This window comes from Streptopelia decaocto (genome assembly GCF_964273445.1).
Source record: "Streptopelia decaocto genome assembly, chromosome: 1".
NCBI classification, from domain to species: Eukaryota; Metazoa; Chordata; class Aves; order Columbiformes; family Columbidae; genus Streptopelia; species Streptopelia decaocto.
In genome coordinates, this window is record NC_138663.1 from 73,528,147 (window position 1) to 73,548,334 (window position 20,188).

At 40.0% G+C, this 20,188-nt stretch overlaps 1 protein-coding gene across 4 annotated transcripts in view; it reads left to right on the forward strand.

Moving 5' to 3' along the window:
* PHF21B (PHD finger protein 21B) overlaps nucleotides 1–17,755 on the forward strand; it is a gene marked incomplete at both ends in the record, with an annotated part of 164,063 nt that extends 146,308 nt beyond the window's left edge. For all 4 annotated transcript variants that reach the window (XM_082067045.1, XM_082067047.1, XM_082067046.1 and 1 more), the window contains 7 exons: nucleotides 5,060–5,136; nucleotides 7,966–8,020; nucleotides 11,600–11,622; nucleotides 12,946–13,104; nucleotides 14,069–14,144; nucleotides 15,086–15,189; nucleotides 17,531–17,755. In XM_082067045.1, coding sequence (XP_081923171.1) covers nucleotides 5,060–5,136; nucleotides 7,966–8,020; nucleotides 11,600–11,622; nucleotides 12,946–13,104; nucleotides 14,069–14,144; nucleotides 15,086–15,189; nucleotides 17,531–17,755 — 719 coding nt within the window. The remainder of the gene's footprint in view (nucleotides 1–5,059; nucleotides 5,137–7,965; nucleotides 8,021–11,599; nucleotides 11,623–12,945; nucleotides 13,105–14,068; nucleotides 14,145–15,085; nucleotides 15,190–17,530) is intronic.
* Nucleotides 17,756–20,188: the final 2,433 nt, after the last annotated feature.

The following is a 20,188-nucleotide window of genomic DNA, read 5'->3' on the forward strand; positions in this document are numbered from 1 at the left end:
TGAACTTCCAGTCTGATCCTGCTTTTGTGTGAAGCTGCTGCTGTGCCTTCCCAAGCTTTTGAATACAAGTTCAAACAAATATTGCACATAAACTAAATTCAGCATTATGTACGGTCCAGTTTACTTTTCCAACCTTTCAAAAATACCTTGCAAGAGTTAGCAGAATTACACCTTTCTTTGCATCAGCTTTGTCTTTCTGAAAAATTGGACAAGAGGGGAAGAAAAGAGCTTGTTTGGCAACTTTGCCAGTGGTGTGAGGTGAGTTTGAGCATTTCTTGGCAGAATGGGTTAGTTTTCATGGACAGAGAAGATACAGCTGTTTTTAAGAAAAAGTCTGCAACTTGGTGTGTCAGCTAATACAAGTTGTGGTTCCACTAGTGTAAGGAGAACAAATCTGGTATCTGTGCCAGCTGTTAATGATTCTTAAAAACATTAATCATAGTTGACATTTACCACCCATCTCATGGACTGTCATCGGCAAAATACTTGACAATGTCCAGTTTACTGAGTTCAAGTTTTCTGTACTTTAGAGTTAAGCACATGCTTAGATACCTTGCTGACTCAAGAGGTATCTACCAATTTACAGCTTGATTTCTTTTAAGTAAGATTCCCTGTGCTTCTGTTATTTGGTTTAAAGAGTGTTCGTGAATTAGAAAGAAAATAGCATATTCACTGTAAGGTCTCCTTAATATAAGCAGCATGTTATCTGTGGGTCTTGTTGCCTTTTTTCAGTCTTTCCTCTTTAAATATGCATTTTAGAACATCATTTAATGTCCCAGTGACTGAGAATTTGAAAGCAGTTTAGAGAAACTTTAAGCCATCAGCCTTTTTAATCCCCTAATGGTAATGGATTGAAATGGAAATTAAAAAGCTACAGCAATTTTGGGAGAAGATTTATAATCCAAAAAGTGCAAATGATGACTGGTTTTTGTTTTCTTTGTCTAAGGAAAATAGGACAACATTTGAAATTATGCTGAAGTGCAAATTAAGCTTACAACAGAGAGAACTGAATTTTGAATAATTCTTTACCCTTTGATTTTATTGGAACTAATAAATTGTTTGTATGGATTTAATGCTTATGTTCAAAACACCAAGTGCCACTCTGCTCTGTTTGTTCTACAGGAAGTGCAGAGATGCACATTTTGAACTTTACTGCTACAATACTAATCCTACAGAATCAATTCTTTCAGTCAAATTCACTTTTTATATTCCTACTAGATATAAATAAATGGCTCCCACCAAGAGCTATTTACTATGGGTATTTCTTCATGACTATTGGTGATTATAACTGTCAAAAATACCTTATAGCTTTCACATGCTAGAAGTTATTATTTTAGTGCTATGTCATATTTACGTTTATCAGCAATTGCTATTTATCAGAAAGCAGTGGTCATTATACAGTTCAATTTATTTTAGTACTTATATTTCTCACTTTCACATTTTTGGAATTAAGTTGTATCAAGATTGGGTCATTAAAAGCTTATTCACTCAGTATTATTAATTCACAGTGTTACTGCTTTTCTTCATTTTATTCATTAATTTTGTGGTGAAGGGCTATGATCCTCTTCTATATGGATTTCTTTATCAGCCTAGCAGCCTTTCCACCTCATGTCCAGAGGAACATCTTCCCCCTTATAGGGAAGAGAGCTCTGTTCTGCAGAGCCCAGGTGTGAGGCATCTTTTGAGGCCTTTACCAGTAAATGTTTGTTTGTTTTTCTATTTGGGTTCTATTTTTTAAATGAATAAACTAAGGAATAAGATAGCCCAATTCTATGATGCAGTGCATGGTTGTAACATATGAAATCTTTTTCTCTAGGCTATTGGAACACCTTTCAGCATCACTATTATTTAAAAAAGAATAAAAATAAAGTAGAAGGAAAACTTTAAAATAATTCTTTAATTCAGATGATTCTAAAAATGTACATCTTGTTTTATCCTAACAAAGTAGAACACCTGAAATATTTCCATGTAGGTTACTGGAATGTTTTAATCAGTTAAAACAAATTATTTATTTTTTCCTTATTAAGCCCCGCTTTGAAATGTACACAATACTTTTTAGCAGAAGTAATGAGTAACGAAGGATGACACATGCTTTTGTTCTACCTTGGTGTGATTATTTACATGTGCAGTCTTAGATATCTATATTCCTTGTATCACAAGCACAGATATTTATTCTTCACTGTTTCCATAACTAGAGAGCTGACATTGTGCTCTCCCTCCCTGATGGCTGCATAGAGTGGAATACATCTAGAGCCATTTCAGTTCATTCCTCTCACTATTTCCATCTATTCCAAATGCTATTACTTTTCCCCCAGCCAGCTTTTATCTCTACTGTAACGATACATCTCCCACAGCTGTGTTCTGGGTAGCTACCACATGTGTCATTCAGACTCCATCAAATATTTCTGTTGCCTTGGTGAGAGCATGTGCCAAAGAAATTGTCTCTTAATCCTGAGACCCTAAAGGGCAGAGAGGTATGGATCCATCACAGTCCTCTTGTGAAGACAGTCAGCCCTGTTATGGACCCTCGCACATGGAAAGCTCTGCCTTGTTAAATTCTTTATTTCTTTTTCTGGGCCAGTGAAAAGTCACGACCTTGTGTCCCTGTGACAACCTCTGGAAAGGACTGGGCTACCATAACTCCATCTTTTTCCTTACACTGCCACGAGGGTCCTGAGATGCTGCAAGCCCTGGGTTCCTCTGACCACGTAGCATGGTTTACTGAGCCTGGCTGCCAGAACCACAGCTCCAGCTCACACTGTTGATTCCAGAGTAAAAAGTCAGCGGGTGTCTAATTTCTCTATGTCTTTGCCAGCATCAGGGCACATGATTCCTCTTTTGTGGTGTCTCTGGCACCTTTTGGCCTTGAGAGCCTCTTATACACACTGATGCTGACATTGAGAACAACCATCTCTCTTCTAGTGGCTCAGTGGCAGGCTTCTGGAGCTGTGTCTAGCACTTCCCCAGCTTCTGAGGCTCAGTTCCCTTCAGAAGATGCCAAAGGGTTTGGAAGCTTCAGGATGGAGATTTCAGCATAGCAAGACAAGCATTTCATAGGAAATGCTTTTACAGTGGGACAAAACTGTTACCCATATGAGATCCTCCGGTTTGGAGTCTGCGAATCACCAAGGATGTTAACAAGATGCTGGCAGTGGTTGCAGACATGGAGTTCATCACACGTCTTGGTGCAGCCTCGGATCACACTTTCCTCAGTAGTGAGATCCTGTATAGCTCCCCGAGTCACATGGCAGCTCATATGTCTCGCTCGTGTCAGACTGTGTCTGTACTCTTTGAATTGCCCCAGGAGAAGACAGACACCTTCTGAGCGTGAGAGGTGACATGTTCCTGTGCCAGTGGGGAAAACCCAGCCAGAATATGCAAATAGTTGCTCTGCTGTTTTTCTTATCTATCCAGGTTCCCTCTGATACATCTATCACTCCAAGAGTGGTGGCTTAGCCAATAGTCATTAATGAATGAAAAGTTCCAAATCAATATCTTGGAACTGAGGGCAGTATAAAATCCATACAGTGTTGGCCTTGTTTTTAGGGACACTGTGTCCAAGACATGACCAACAATACTAATACCATATACTGTACCAACACTTACAGTGGCATGTGATCAACATTTGGAAAAGGTGCTTGGAAACCAGAACTATGTGTTGGGATTCCTGTTGTAAACACCCTGAAAGCTGGACTGTATCTTACTGTTGGATTGCAAATGGGAGATGGTGCTCAATATCCTGAAGGCCATTTTCTGGCACTGAGGGTGTTCTGAGATAGACCTCTTTAGCTCAGACACTGATGAAAGATGCCAGACCTTCTGCAGAACCAGATGGTGTCCTGAGTTTCTGTTTGGTGTGCTCCTGGTCCTCTGGGCTGAAGGGCTAGTGCTCCTGCCAGTTCCTCTTGTTCTGAGAGATTTACGTAGAGCAAGACAGAATGGAGGTATCACCATAGTGGAGGTGCTTAGACTAACAACATCCCTCAGGCACCCCAGTGCAGTCTAAACTTTGCCTTACAATATTCATGTAGGAAACATTTTAGAATAGAGCATCAGCCCAGCTGTCTACACTTTAATGTCATGGAATGGATATTGGGTGGTTCTCCTTGCTAAGAAGTAGGTCTGCTCTTACTTTATTATCAAAATAAAAAGTATGCTCTGAAATACATGGTTATAACAATCTCACCATTCTGAACTATGTCAAGAGCTGGAAAAAGAAATTCCATATGACGAAAATGAAATCCTAGCTCAGAGAAAAGTAGCATTAAATCTGCAGATTTCAGTGGGCCAGGAATCTGCTCACTCTTTCTCTGTGTGTTTACAGAAGTATGGATGTGACTAGTTGTTGCTAAATGCAGTCCTTAGCAAGTACCATCTAGAATAGGTGTTACCATTTAGCAGAAAGGAGTTCTCTTGCATTTCAGCCTTTTCCAAATAGGACTGCAATTCAATGTGCCTGTCCTTGTGCTGCTGTTTCCAGCGACACAAACGCATGTATGGCTCATAACAACATTCTCCACACTCAGGATCATGAAGCTGTATATTTTTGGATGGATAAATCATCACGCCCTAGTTAGAACTGAATCTAGTCATGCCATTCTGACCGTGCTTTTTCTAACCTCTGCTACTGTAAATTAAATTTAAAAGTATCTCTATGCTTTCATCTGTTATGAATTACAAGGCTTAGCTGCTTTAAAAGCTTCATTTCTGTTAACAGCAGACATTAATAGTATTTTGAAAGCTCTCTGTTGATGCTTGCTGAATATGTGTCTGAAGGGATCATAATAAAAATCTTGTAGGGTGGCAGAAGTCCACCTTGGAGGAGGGAAAATATAAAAAATGCCTGTGTTCTGAATCTCACAAGGAAAAGCTTATTAATGTCAAACGTTGAACTGCAGCAAATATCATTGCTGATGCAACCCAATTATACTTTAGAAACTGAAACTGAACACAAAGCCCAAGGGGTTGAGGGTAAGAGCATCTTGCTTAACAAGTTAGATCTACATTTTTCCCTGATGTATGAGAAACACACAATTCATGTTTCTTTCCATGGTTACAGAAATCCAGAGCAAGCGTCAGGAAAGAAAGAGAAGAAGCACAGCAAATCCAGCCTACAGTGGACTCTTGGAAACAGAGGTACTTTATCATTCACTTTTTTCACCACAGTTCTATTTCATGTCAGTAAAAGGTTTAAGTGCTTCTTATTACAAAAGTATATATGGATGCAGAACCACACATTTATGTGTAAAGGGATATTGATGTGGAAAAGAAAGAAAATATCTCATCCCAGTAGCTAAGCAACAAGTTTTCACTCCACAACATCACTTGCTTCAAACTAGGATTCATCTTAGTTTTAATAAAGGCCAAAAGCACTAAATTAATGTGGGACCTAATTACTCTTTCACCCACGCAGATGGTCCCTTTAGGTCAGAACTGTAGAACAGAAGTGCTGCATTATGTTCAAACTTGCATGCTATTTCTCTTTTCCTATGTGCCAAATAATAAATGGAGAACTTTGCTTTTTTTATTAGTGACATTCATAAAAGAGATGTGTTGGTTTAAGAATCAGTGTGCTCTGCAGGGGGTATGGAAGCCTGCATAATAAATATAAAAATGCATAATTAAAAATGAAATGCTGTGGATAATCTCTGTTGTCTCTTACGCTGACGCTGTTACATTTATGGTAGTAACAAAATTTGATCCTACATAATATTGGATTGCAAACTTGATGTAAAAGCAGAAAATAAATATTTTTTTTCTGATATTGTTTTTTTCTTTGTTTCTGAATTGGCATATATGCATTTGTTCAGTATATTAAAATTCCACCTTTACAATTTTATCGCAGTTTGTGGTTACTATTTGAACTTCCTACAGCAGTGAAACTACTTGCAGCCAGCTCTTCATGTAAGCAAGACTGTATTCTGAGTTCTTCAAGCCTAAAGAAAGTGATTTTTCTTTATTTAGGTACAAGCAATGCAGAATTTCTGGTATGCCAGCTTTTCAGATTTCTGTATTTGCTGGCGGACAGATGAGGCTAAGAAGAAACTCACCACAGTAGTCAAGCTGTTTAGTGGCGTGATTGTTCTTTTTTTGAAAATATTGGAAATTTTTATACTCCAGAGCAGCTCTGGGCACTTGAATTCTTCAGAACTCAACTTTTCTCTAGCAACCTCTTCTGAGCAAGTACTGATGTTCATACACACAATATTTAACACAGTAGAAACCTTAGCCTTGCTAGGATTAAATCTGTAGTGTCTTTGCTTAGACTTTTTTGTCCTGATGAGTTTATTAAAATATTTGCAGCAGAGTTTCATGGCTGTAGTCTGATCAGTAGTTGTGAGAAACTCAGTTGTCTTGGAGTGGGGATAGAGGAGGTGATGGAGGAAGTCTGCTGCACCCCTAGTTCATACTTGTCATTATATCTATAATCAAAAGCACATCCTGAAGTGAAAGATGGCATGGAGAAAGAAGTGTCTGTGGAAGAATCCTGTGGCTGATCAACTGTGTCCTCATTAGGAGTTGTCATTAAGTACTGACCATGGGGAATGCCGTTCAAGTGAAATGGAGGCAGATGGTTTTCCTCTGATCAATTAGCTGCTCAGATTGATTTGCTAATCAGTGAGTTGAGGTATTTTGTGGCATTTCAGGCATTTTGGTGCAGTTTAATTTACGGTTAGTCTACTGAATGATCTTTAATTCATGATTGTTTAAATTGAAATTGCATATAAATTAGACTTTTTATTTGCCAACGCCCCTCAAAACGGCAGGAGCTCAGCATCTGTAGTGGTGATGCTACAGAAATGTGATCGTGGTCTTATGGCTTCACTTGAATGTTGTGCTTTCTTTTTCCAAAGCTTTTTTCTTAAAAAAAAAGATATGTGTATATATATATATATATATATATGTATATATATATATATATATATATATACCATTCTATTTTCCCACTCTCCATAGTTTGTTTTTTTTTTTCTCATAGGGAAGTGTTAAGTTTCAGGCTGGGTGTTTTTTGAAGGAAGAAACATCAATTCAAAGTTCATTAACAGACTGTCAGGCACCTGTATATAAGAGAACAGTTTACTCACCACAGAATAAATCATTTATTAGCAAAAGCCCTCTGATTTTCCTCCAAGCAGAGTCTAACAACATCTAATGGAGGAAAATGGTTCTGTTTCCAGACCTGCTGTACAAGTATTGGATAGCTCAGAGAAACAATTAGGGGTTATATAGACTGTTAATGAAGCCCAGCTTGCTATTGACCAACAGCCTTTAGCATCTGACAAGCTGGCAATGGGCTGCATTAAATTAGTTCAGCATCTCAGTTGGGTTTCTAGTGATCCGTGTTCCTAAGTTTTAAAGTCTTTGGTGACCTCAGCAGATTGAAACCCCTGCCAGCTCCTAGAGGTTGTACACATTAACTTCTGAAAGAGGAATATTTTGCTTAGGCCCTAACGCACAGCTTGCAAATGAAATATGTTCCTACGAACTGTAGGCAAGTGTCACAGAAGGTCGTGAGGCTTTTCTGCAGGTGGGAAGTCCAGCACCATTTCTATATACACAAATAAAGATGTTATCTCACAGCAACAATTAATTATGCAGTTTTTCCTTGATGGATGTTGTTTATCTGCTAGATTTGGAGTTACTGTTGCTGTTGACTTGCTCTTATCAAGCTCTGTAACATATCCTGCAACTCAATCAATAAAATTTGCAATTTATTAATAAAATTTTGTTAATAAAATCTAATGCATGCCAAACTGCTCTAATGAAGAATTCTTAGAAAGGCAAATAATACAACTGTTTGTATGACTGTCTCAGGGGACTGCAATGATTATTCTAAGTCACAGACTGGCTTGTGGATAGCTTCTAGTGTATGAGGGAAGTTCATGGAGATTGTTAATATGAAATGGTAAGAGATAACCAGAGCACTTTTCAATGACACTGTGGTTGGTTTCTTTTCCCCTGTAGCGGAAACGCCTTGCATCGAATTATTTGAATAACCCCTTGTTCCTTTCTACAAGAGGTAAGCATATTTTAAAATGAATATACTACTACGCTAATGATATGTTAAATATTTATTAGTCGGATTTCATACGAATAGCTGCTGGGGTACCATAGGGCATCACTTTGTGTAAGGTCCCTGCACTTTTTAATGTGCAGTGAAAATAGATGGTTTTCATGTAAAAACAGTCAACGGATAAGGCTAGAGGTCAAAACTGTGCAGAAATTGATCCAAAGTCCCTGCAATCAGTGGAAAATCTGATCTCTAGTATTGTAAGCACCATGCAGTGAGAGGACTGATTGAAAAAGGCAGTGTTGCCAACCCCAAGTGCTTAAAAATATACATTGAAAAATTGGGATTTAAAAAGTAATTACTATTGTGGGCTTTTCATTTGCCTCTTTTCATCAGCTTTAAGAAACTGCTGTCCATCTTCAGGGCTAGAAATTTACCATTCCTTTTGCTTTAAGAACAATGACTGAAAAAACACACAATTTTTATGACTCCAAGACTGGAGCCATAAATCTCTATTTGATAGCCTTGAAGATGCTTTCTAATCTTGTATTTATAAGAACTTCAGATGCTGAAAATTCCATGGTAAAAGCCTTGAGAATGAACAACTCAGAGGAGCCATTTTGGCTGATTAGTTTGTGTGAAGAAGCTCATTCCAGGAAAAACGTGCAACATCCAGAGAAGGCAAAGAGTTCAGAGGTGGGAGATGAAACAAGAATACCACTGAGTACAGTTTAATTCTTCAGACAAGCCCCATGTAGGATTTTAAGAGAGAAAGCGAGAAGTTTGAGTTGCATTTCAGAAGAAGAGAGAAAGGTGTGAAAGAAATATGATTATGTGCTTGCCCTTGTGTTGGCTTTATAACTTAGGCTCTACCGTAGTGCATTAGATGTAAGGGAAGACAGGCCTTTTTCTAAGCCAAATATTATTTCAGTATTAGGAGCATTTACTGGGGTAATTTCAGTTAAGACATGGAGTTTGGGCACTTTTTCAGTGTTTGCTTGATATCCCTGTCAAGTGTCATGTTTAGTGCTTGAGATTCACTTTTCTGACCCTGTCTTGAAATCCTGCACCACAGGATCACCAACTGCAACGCAGCAGCACTTCGCTATATCTTCAAAATGACATGTGCTACATGCAGACAATTGGCCTACTTACCATATGCCCCTAATGCATAGGATCTCAGAGGGCAAGAGAGGTTATTACACGGTAAACAGCGATGATGACATGCCTCTTAGCAGGAGCCTGTGTTCATGTGAGCCCCAGTGGAAAGAGCATTATTCCTGGCTTAGTTTTATCCTCAAAATTAAAATTATAATTTATAATTTGTCTTGTCATAGCACTTGTTTTTCCTGTATACACACATGGAAAAAACCAGGAGAGAATGGCAATGTTAGCAAGCTGTGCTGTTAGCCTCTCAGGGGATTGCATTTAAGTTAGGGTTTGATATCTCTGACCTTTCTGCTGCATGTTTCCTATTTTATTTGCAAGGAAGTAGGCAAGTGACAGAGCTCCAGTGATGCAACTATCTCGGAGTCACTTGGAAATCCGCACTCTCTCTCCTTAATTGTTAATTTCTCTTCAAGTCCTGTGTTTTTGGTTTTACCGGCATCCAGAATCTGTTCTGGGATTCTGCATATTCTCATATTTTTAAGCCGAACTTCTTTATAGCAGAACTCCCTCCCTCTGAAGGGGTTTATTAGCTATGTGCACCAGTCACCATTGTGCTGGATGCTGAACTGAAGGCAGGTGCCATCCCAGAGAGTTTGGCACTGCAGTGATGTAGTTGTCCCCCTACACTGCAGGGCTGACTGTCCCTTCTCTTATAAAACATACCTTTAAAAAAAATTGTTCTCAGCTTAATTTTTCAGCAACTAGAAGGTGGAAGTGGACGTATTTTAAAATGTTTAAAACTTAGTAGTAAAAGTGAACTGAAAAGAGAAATAAACAAACTTAAAAAAAACCCCAACCTACAAAGTACAGGAAACAACTGTCATTTCCAGAAATGCAGAAGAGAACAATTCTTGTAAATTTTGAGAAAAATGTCAATTAATCAGGATTCATTTATCTGAAAATGTTTTACCTGAAATGAGGTCACATCCCCTGACATGTATCATTTGTGGAAAAGACTCTTCAATTATCAAGCCTCTGTTTATCTGAATATCATTTATATCCCCAGAGTAATCATGATGTCATATTGCGGTGGATCTCTGTGTGTGTATTTGTGTATATGAAGTGACATCTACAGATTTTATAAGTCTGTGATAATTTACAGAACTCATTGCCGAAGGATGCTACAGTTTATGGGAAAAGCAGACAAATTAGTAGAAAAAAACACATTTTTCTAAGGCTGTTAAATATAGAAATGAAGAGGCAAACTCCAAGTTAGGGACACCCATAAACTGCTACCATCTGGAACGATACTTCTGGAGTAGAATAATTTCCCCTGTGCTTGCCCTGTGCATGAGTGGCAGTGCTAGATGCTGTTAGCAAAAGAGCCCAGGATTTAAAGCCTTTGGTCTAACTTAGGTGAAGCTGTTCCTTCCTTCTTATGTTCCTCTTTTTATGTCTGTGTGAGGTCTGAATGTGTCTGCACCTTCACATGTACACACACGTCAGTGTATAAAACAAATCCGTAACAGCAGGAAGCAACTCCCAGGTTGGTCTGTGTATAAGGTATCACACTAGGGCAAGTCTATTCCCATAGTGATCAGAGAGAGAGCTGAAGAAGGGCAAAAGGACAGAAACATCAGTTTGGTTGTCTCCACTTCAATCCAAAGAAAGCCCTCTCCATCAGCTCTTTGTCACTGGAACAGTGCACAATAGCCACTCACAAATCAGCGGCAAAACTTACAACCCACTGTGCAGTTTCCATAAACCTGTTAAAATTTTCTGGCTTTTTATTTTTGGACCAAAGTGTGATGAATTTCACAAACACTTTATGAAAGGCTTGGACTGCTTTCCAGTGAACTCTGATGGTTCTTGTTCTTATCAGGCTGTGAATGCAATCACTACAGACTCGGTTCATCAAAAGGTCAGAAAATCTTGGCATTTTGGGGGGAACAGTTTGATCATAGGGAGTTGATGATAGCATAAAGCTCACTTCTGCAAGTAGCTGACCATTTTGGCCATGAATCAGCTGATCATTTAAACATGTGCTTAATGATAAGTCAGTGGCACCACTTTCATGCTACAAGTTAAGCATCTGCTTAAGTGCCTTGCTGGTTCAGGGCCAGATTGTTCATCACCCAGCAGGCTGAAGTCCTTAAGAAAGACTTTTGGACTAGTGGCATGCAGAGAGGAGGTCTGCATGAAAATTTTTGAAAATTTGAAATAAGTCTGTGCTTCTCATACTATGACACTCTACCATCAGACCTTTTGACACTGGATTCCCGCAATGTAAATTTTTAAATCTCAAATGCTAATTCCACTGCTTGCTGTTGCATTCTTTCCTGCCCACATTAATTTTGGCAATGTCCTGATCTTGTGTGTCACGGCTTGACTAAAATTACTCCCATAGCTTAGAACTTGCATTCACTGCAGCAATGTATTTCCCACTAATCTGTTCTCTGCCCTTCTTTCATATGCTAGCAAATGAGGATCCATTCTGGAAGGTATGTGTGGCAAAATTCATGTATTACCAGTGTCTTTCTCATCACTCTGTAATTCAGTGTTTGCTTCTGGTTATCATAGTCTGTATCAAGGTGCAAAATTGCATTATTCTCTTTACTTTTCATACTGCTTGTGTGAAACTTTTCCCACTTAACTAAATCTTCGAGCCTCTAAGTCAGAATTTCAAAGAGATGAACTCTCGGGCTTTCACCTAAAAGGCCTGAGTTTAATCCCTTTGCAGAATCCACTGATTGAGAAATTGATAGTCCAGATTAGTGGTTTTAATGAAAATTTTAAGAAAAATAAGTAGCCATTCTAGTTTGTAGAAATTAAATCTCTTTACATTGAGGTTAAAATTAAGACTTTTTTAGCAGGTATTTTCTAAAGAGCAATATTTTGGAGAGCGATTTTTTGACAGGACTGAGTTAGAATTCAAGATAAAAACCTGATTAAAACAATAATGAAACAGTATAATTAATATCTCTAAAAGTGAAAAATACTTCAGGAATTAAAAAAGATTCAAAATTATTATTCTCCTTCCTGGAAAAGCAGCAGGAAAATTTAAGTTTTTTTATGATGATTCACAAGCCATGAAAGTTTCAAAATCCATATCTCCTTTATTAAAATGCACTTAATTATACAAAGAGTAATTAATGTTGCCACCGGATTAGCATAGCAATTTACTACATGCCATTGTAAGTTTGTTGATGAGTCTTAGTTCATTTTATATATTGCTTCAGACAAAGTACTAATCAGTCTTGTTGGAGAAGGGTTGTCAGAGGAAGTCAGAACAGAGAACAAGTAGTGCCAGGGAGAACATAGGGACAGAGGAGCCCTCTAGAGGAGGTCACAGAAGAGGGTACATAGCAAAAGCTTTTTCCCCAGAAACTTTTTATTGCTTACTTCCTTCTGCTTTGAACTTGAAGGACAAGTGATCCACATACTGACTTCGACCCATGCTTCAGAATAGAGCTGTGCATGGGGATACATGTGTTGGAGTGACACATTATCAAAAACAAGTGAAATAATTCCTATGGCACCAGTTGGCTATATTAGTCGGCTCCCTCCTGTGTTTGATTAGTTGGTTTTTATTCTTCTATCTGTTTCAATTCATGGAACTTGCTTCGGGGTCTTTTGTTCGTTTGTTTGTGTTTATTGCTATCATACACCATCATCTCTGTCTTCTTCCACAGCGGCCCGGGTCCTTTTTGACAATTAGATTTTTTGTTGGAATGAGCCTGTCTGCTGCAATAGAGGCTTTGAATGCTGTATAGAGAGGTTCTAAACGGCTTGACTTTACCCAAGCCATCCTTCTTCTCTTGCAGAGTGAGATCCACCACGATGAGCACTGCACCGCTTGCAAGCGTGGCATTAACCTGCAGCCCTGTGGCACGTGTCCCAGAGCATATCACCTCAACTGTTTGGACCCACCTCTCAAAACTGCCCCCAAGGGGGTTTGGGTCTGTCCAAAGTGCCAACAGAAGGTAAGCTACATGGAGCATAGAAAAGAAAATGGGAGAAACCTCAAATATGTGTACCACTAAAGCCATACCTTAGTAACCTATGGTCATAGCTTAGGGGACCACATTAGCTAAAGTAATACTGAGAGGCTTTTAATACAGTTTGTGGCATTTGTTTCTGGTATTTTTGTCGTACTGGAGTTAGATCATGCACTAAGTGCCATGGCTTCCCTGTGATCGCATCTGCTGAGATTTGTCCTTTTAAAATGCCTCCTCGTTTCCTTTATTTCCCACCTTTACAGCGTGTAGGGTTGCCAGACAAGTAATGTAAATCTTATAGATGAGTGAGACAGTGTCAGAAGAAGACACTGTTCACCAGTGGATCTGAAAGCTGTAAGAAGAATGCTTCCTTTTCTTTAAATCATCTTTATTACATACAACTGTTGATCATAGCCGTGTCAGAATTGCTAATTTGTCTAGTTGTTGTGAATAATGCTGATTGCATGAACAGGAAAACAATTACTAAAACAGTACAGTGCCACTAAATTGTAGAGTGGAGGCTTAGATTTTGTGCCTTAGAGTTCTTTGTGTTTAGCTTTGAGATCACTGTTAAGTTCCCATGAAAATGTCAGGGGAAATTCTAGCACACAGTTGCAGAGAGCAGAGCAGCCCAGGATTAGATCTGCACCGTCAAGTTTTTGTATGGACCAACAACCTCTCCCATGCTCAGCAGACAATGCTGCTGACAGTGTGGAGATCTGCTTGTCAGGAGCTGAAGAATGTCTTCTGGCCATGGCAACAAGAAATAGTGATGTGCAAAGGAGTAAGCCCCAATGGAGACTGCTACTCAAATTATTCTCTCATTACTTTTCAGCTTGCGAATTCTGAGACAAGGACCCTCAGTCTGGTCCTGCAGAGCTGGAGGAAGAAAAACATTAATGTATTTCTTTCTGGAGTCCTAACTTTTTGTTGTTTCCTGGGCTTGTAGGTGTTAAAGAAAGATGACAATGTGCCATGGACTGGAACTCTGGCTATTGTTCACTCCTATGTTACCCATAAAACAGGTAGGGATTAACACAGTTATTGACAAGGGATTCCCTGCTTGTGACAGGCAATGCCATTTGAGTCCTTCATAGCATTAATATTAGCGTTGTAATGCTACCAGGTATGATGTCATTATTAAGCAAAGGGCCGTGAGGGGCTGTGACTAGGAACAGCAGGTCACTTTCTGTCCCCTTACCCTCAGTCTACTCCTTGGATACCTGCTCTCTTTAAGGAAGCTGAGATTGATATCTCAGGAACTTCAGTCTGTGGAGGAGGCGATCATCAAAGTGGCATCTTCCTGAGAACAGGGCTGCAAATGGGATTTTGAGGCAGACTCATATCAGGCTGGGAGGCGGAGAGGTGCAGTCAGGCTAGGCAGAGCCATGTAGCTTGGTATGGAGCACGATGCCAGACTAGTGTCTCAAATACTACAGCAATATCAGCTCCTAATTGTTTTGGTATTATTTGGTATCACAGTCATTGGTACTGGATGTCATCAATGCCGTCAATGCCGTTACTCTTTTTTAGTTCCTTGTTGCACTCTTACCCTGGGTGGTTTTGGGCATTAGATCACATTTGTAAGCATCTTTACAGAGGTCTGATACTGTTATGAATGTGATTTTCAGCCAGGGTCGCCAACTGTTGCCGTTCCAGGTGGCTGACCTGTTCTTAAATACTATTCACCTCTTTCTTGGAGACCTCCAGGACCACATGTGGTCCAAGGATTAATTTTAATTCATCTCAAAGGTGCTCTATATCTTTTGGGTTGTCCTGTGTGCTAGCCATTGATGTTAGAGACATGCATGCATGTAGAAACTCCAGATTTATTTGACTGTACCAGCTGACAAAAGGCTGAAACTCACCATTCAAAATCCATGCTTCTGCTTTCTGTTGTCAAGCGCATGAGTTTGCCTTATGTCCTTTCCTTAACTTCTGGATCCTTAATCCTATTGTTCCGCAGTCAAAGAAGAAGAGAAGCGAAAGTTATTAAAGAGAAGCAGTGAGCTGAAGAATGAGCATAGACAGTTAGAAGAAAAAGATCGAGTTCTCAACAATGCAGTGAAGGTAGGACACCTGACTGGGGACATGGAGTCTCCTGCAGAGATGTTTATAAAGAATTTATGCCTGAAAAACTGATATTTTGTGGCTAGAAAATGATTTATGCTCCCAAGCTACAGATGTTCACATGTGAATGTGTTTCTGTCTGGGGAAAAACACATGCATTTCCTTTATGCACAAAAGCAAGCTGCCTGGGGAGGCTGAGGAGGAGAAGATGCCTGAATTCCTGTTGCACACACACAAAACCCCAAATAGCCATGTAGTGCCATACACCGCTGTGATCTACCCAGTGACTTTAAGGCACTTCCATTCTTCAGGTGAAAAGTTTACTCACAAGTGTGTCCTCCAGTAGTGGCTGCCTGTCCAGTAGCTCAAAACTCTTGAGATCAGGTAGAAATAACCATCTTTATTTGTCCCAGGGGCTGAGCATTGTAACCACCTCTCCATGACTGGAAATGGGTTCACAACTTTTTCTCTGTGAACTCGGTTCAAACGTAAATGTTGGCTGGAGATATCACCCACACACACCATATTATGAGGACCAGTCCTTGGCAGTAATGAATGGGATGAGTTCAAAGCCATAATTCCTGTCCTCCCTGGCTGAAGGAGCTTCCTTGGGGCTACCTCACCTCAGGTCCACTCTTAAGGGGTGGCTGTTAGCTTGCATGGCAGTCTCAATAAATATTTGAAACTTCCTTACCCTGGAAAAAACAAAATGGCAGCTGCAGGAGTAACTGGTCACTTGTTTTACCACTTCAGTTATCCAGAGGATGAATGTTAAAATATTTATCAGATCTAAAATACAGTGGAACGAAAAGCAATAACTTACTAAAACACCTCACAGTGGGGAATATACCCTGTGAGTGCGTATAGCCACCATCAGCACTAATGGAAACACACGTATGTATGAAGAAGTGACTCTGGGGTATGGAGTATCTTTAGTAGGTCGGAGAGTGCAGTGGGATGAGGTGTTCAGAAAAAGAAAAGCATTTGGGGATTGCGGTCAGCTATCAGTTGTATGTCAGGGCTGTCAAAATCAGTGAAATTTCTACCTAAACAGAATCAGGTTCTTTCAGTGGGCAGCACTGTCGTATTTAAATGGTAATATCAGCCAATGATTATATTTAGTGGAGAGGTATCCACTTGAAAGAAGAAAAGCAATTAAAGGTGTTCTGGCACAGTGCAATTTCATTTCTGACATTTGCCTTAACAGAGATGTACATTAAGGAGAACACTCTCATACACACCACAGGTGGAATACTATTATTTGGTAAAAGCAGAAGATGATTTATCCTCCACCTGAGATTTCTTCTGTCTGAACCAACCTCTGAACAGCTCCACACAGTTGCTTTTCAAACAACTTGACATTTCCCACTTCCCCAGGACTGGAGCATCCCCACAACCCCAGACAGTCTAGACCATGGTCAAAGAGGGGCAGTCTGCAGACACGTAACCAGTTTTGCCAGACCCCGGAGCCCACTGGGAGAAAGAAAACAGGAGGTCTCCGATATTAGACAGGCTGTTGCCTTCCATCTAGCAGACAGGCTCAGGGTTTTGGTCTGTCACATAGTCCCTCTCAGGCCAGTTGATAGTGTAACGAATGGGATGTGAGCTGCAGCACTACATGGTTGGTGAGGGAAAGGAGCATTAGGGATTCTTCCTTATCTCTTCTTGGAGAAAAAGGAGATTAAGGATGCCTTTGTTTGACTCCTGTTCTCATGCTCATTTTCATGTAGGTTTGTATGAAATGTTTCAAGTGATTGTGGGGTGCAGTTTGGCCTCCCCATACGAAATAAACTTCTCACTGCAGTGGTATAACAGTAGTGTCTTAAATCAGGTTTTCTGCCAGAAAGATGTTGACATCATATTTAGAGAGATCAACTTATCTTCACAGTACCAACTTCCTAAAAGGTGTGGTATGTACAAAATGCATCATAGTGAGGTTTATTCCTCAAGCGTTTATCATTGCCTTTTGGTAAGTTTTAGAGACCTCATTGGTGCCCTCGGTACTTTGCAGTAACACAGCTATTACAATCCCGTGCCAGTAATCTCTTTGGAGTGCAGAAGGCTTTTCTGCCAAGCTGTCTACAAGATGAGGTTGGAAACATCCTCCGAATGGATTTAGACTGGGATGAATATTGTTACCTCAGATATGTGCTGCAGCGTATGGAGCACTGGTGATTACTCCATTTGTTAAGCTGTGGTTTTGCTATCCCCAAAGGAGAATATACTTCATTTGAGTGGGACGTGCGCTCAAGACACAAAAGGATGTTTGGAGAGATGTTTGACACCAATTTGAATGTGTTCTCAGTCTTCCCTTCTCTCTCCCCTTCTCTTTGTTTGACAGAAATGCTTAGAGCTAAAAACCAGCCTGTTGGCCCAGCAGAAAGGGACTCAGTCATCACTGGAACGTCTCAAAACCCTCATTAGACTGATACAAAACGAGCAGATGATTCAGGTTACCATGACGACGACCACCACCTCCTCCCTGCTAACTGTCCCCTGGATCAAACCCTCCCCTGCCTCGGCTGCCATGCACAAAGCCTTGCAGCAGTCACAGGGTAACAACTGACAGAGCCGCCTGCCAGGGAGCGCAGGAAGGGGGGAAAAAGAACTTCGTACACATGCGTAGAGGAGAGATTAAACGGAAACAAAGGAGAGAAGGACCAATCTCAGTTTTGATACGCGTAGAAACTTGCAAACCAATCAGTCCCGTTCGTAGGTCACTGTGGCAGCAGGTTCCCACGGAGCGGGTTGTGCTGCGGTTTTGTATTTGCCGAGACCTTCAGTGCTTATGAGATTTTTTTTTTATTTGTTTTTGTTATGTTGGCCTTAATGTATTTATGACTGAGGATGAAGAGGAAAAGTCTGGCCGATAGGAAGCGGGAGATCCTTTTGTGGGGAGCAGATGGGTTTCCAGTTCTGCTTTAAGGGGAAAATTTTCAATGCAAAGAGTTAGTGAGCTAGTAGAGAAGTAGTTGGGCTGAAAGCGACGTGTGGGAGGGAAATCGGTGAGATAACCAGAAACTGAACTACTTTAGGACTCAAATGGATTCTTATCAGAGGAACAAAGTTGGCCCTGTTGATTCAGGTAACCTGGAGATGGGGCCGTTTTGACCAGAATGGCATCACGGACACTCACAGAGCCTTCGAAACAAGTATTAGAGTTGAGAATTGCAGATATTTAAATAAAGAAACTGTATGAAGTTAGCGTTTCTAGTAAAATATTGAAGTATTTTCATGCTGATGCTTCTGTATATGCGTTCCGAAGTATTTAAAAAATTATGACTGTAAAACTCCTTACATTTTGCAGGTCCTTTTTACTTATTTTGCTATCGGTGTATTTTTCTCATGGAGTTTTTGTGCAAGATTAAGCATAAACCATAATAGTGGATATCTTTGGCAAGTTGGGTTTTATTTTTTAAAGAGATTATTTTGGGGGTTTTCTTTTTTGTCAATTTTTGATTTTGTTTTTAAAGAAAAAAAAAGCAAATAAGTATTCTGGTTTTTGTTTCTTGCCAGTACAGATAATATGCCAAAAAGATAACTTTACATTTTTGTACTGCATTTTTATTGTTACAAATATGTAACGTGACCTTTTTTTTTAATTATTCTTTTTCTTTTTTGCTTGCAGAAATATCTGCCGAAATGGCACAGGAAAAAAATGATTTAAAAAAGCCTGCCTCAAGGGTTTGTTTCTCATACTGGATAATATCAAGAGTTCTGGGGGAGGGACAGGCCGTGGAAAATTTTAAGGGTTTGTTGTTTTTTGTTTTTTTTTTTTGTTGGGTTTGGTTTTTTTGAAACTTGATTCCTTTTTAAGATTTTGTTGGGTTTTTAGCACATTTGGGAAGCGTTTAGCATTAGCCTGAGAAAATCCCAGTGCACCTGCTCGTTTCACTAGCTAGTCTTCCTGATACTGCAAGGGTCCGCCTGGCCCCCCTGGAGGCCACAGGCCCACCCCCCGTCCCCCTGTGGCCTACCCGGGAAGGTAGTGATGGGCACCCCGGTTTTTCTCAATATCACACGTACACACCCAGATGCCATCGTCTCTGTCGTTTATGAGTTCTCTGTTAATTAGCACGACAGGTACTTAAGGAAATCAAGGCGCCACCAGAGCATGACACAGGCCTAGTGTCTCACATCAGCATATCACATGGTGCCGAATATCTCTTTTTTTAAGAAAAAACAAAACAAAACAAAAAAGAAACACATGAGGGACTGGCTTTTTTCCGTCGCCCATCACTAGGCAGCACATGGTCCCTTCAACCATTTTCACAACTCCGGGAGAAACTGTGCAGTACTATACAAATCTATTTTAATACACAACACTCGGTTGAACAAAATTTTTATATTCTTTTATTGATGAACAAAGTGAACTAAGTAAAACACAATTGTTATACATTGGTTATTGTATGCCAATTATGCATTCTAACGTGGCTTGCAATGTAAATGTTTTCAGGTTTAATGATTTTTTTTCCTTCTCAGAGAAATGAAAAAAGAAAGGAAAAACGTGGAAGGTTGAATATGTGAAGAATTTCTGAAGAAGTGTCTTGGACTGTTAAAAGTAGTTATTTTGAAAAGGGGACTGTCCAGTGGATAGTGTGCATAGAAAAAAAAAAAAGTGTTTGTCTTAAATATGCCAATGTAGTTTTACTTCTTTATGATGCATTAAACTTGACTGACAATTTAATGGTGTCGTTGTGGTGATATCAGCTGCTGAGGGGCTGCAGCGCGGTGTGCCCAGGGCCTGCTGCTGTCACCCCTTCCCAGGCCAGGCACTGTCTGAGGGGGGTGAAGTGACCGGAGCCGATTTCTCCACTGCTGTCTTCAATTTTCAGATTTAAACCACTCTAGAATGACTACAATACTTTCCACTATTTTTTTTTCCTTCTTCCAGGAAGATGGCCTCTTCCTTGAGGCCATTGTGTCTCCCAGGCAGGGGTACCTTGTCCACTCCCCTTCTTGGCTTCCCACCTTTTCCCATCCTGCTCTTCCTTGGATC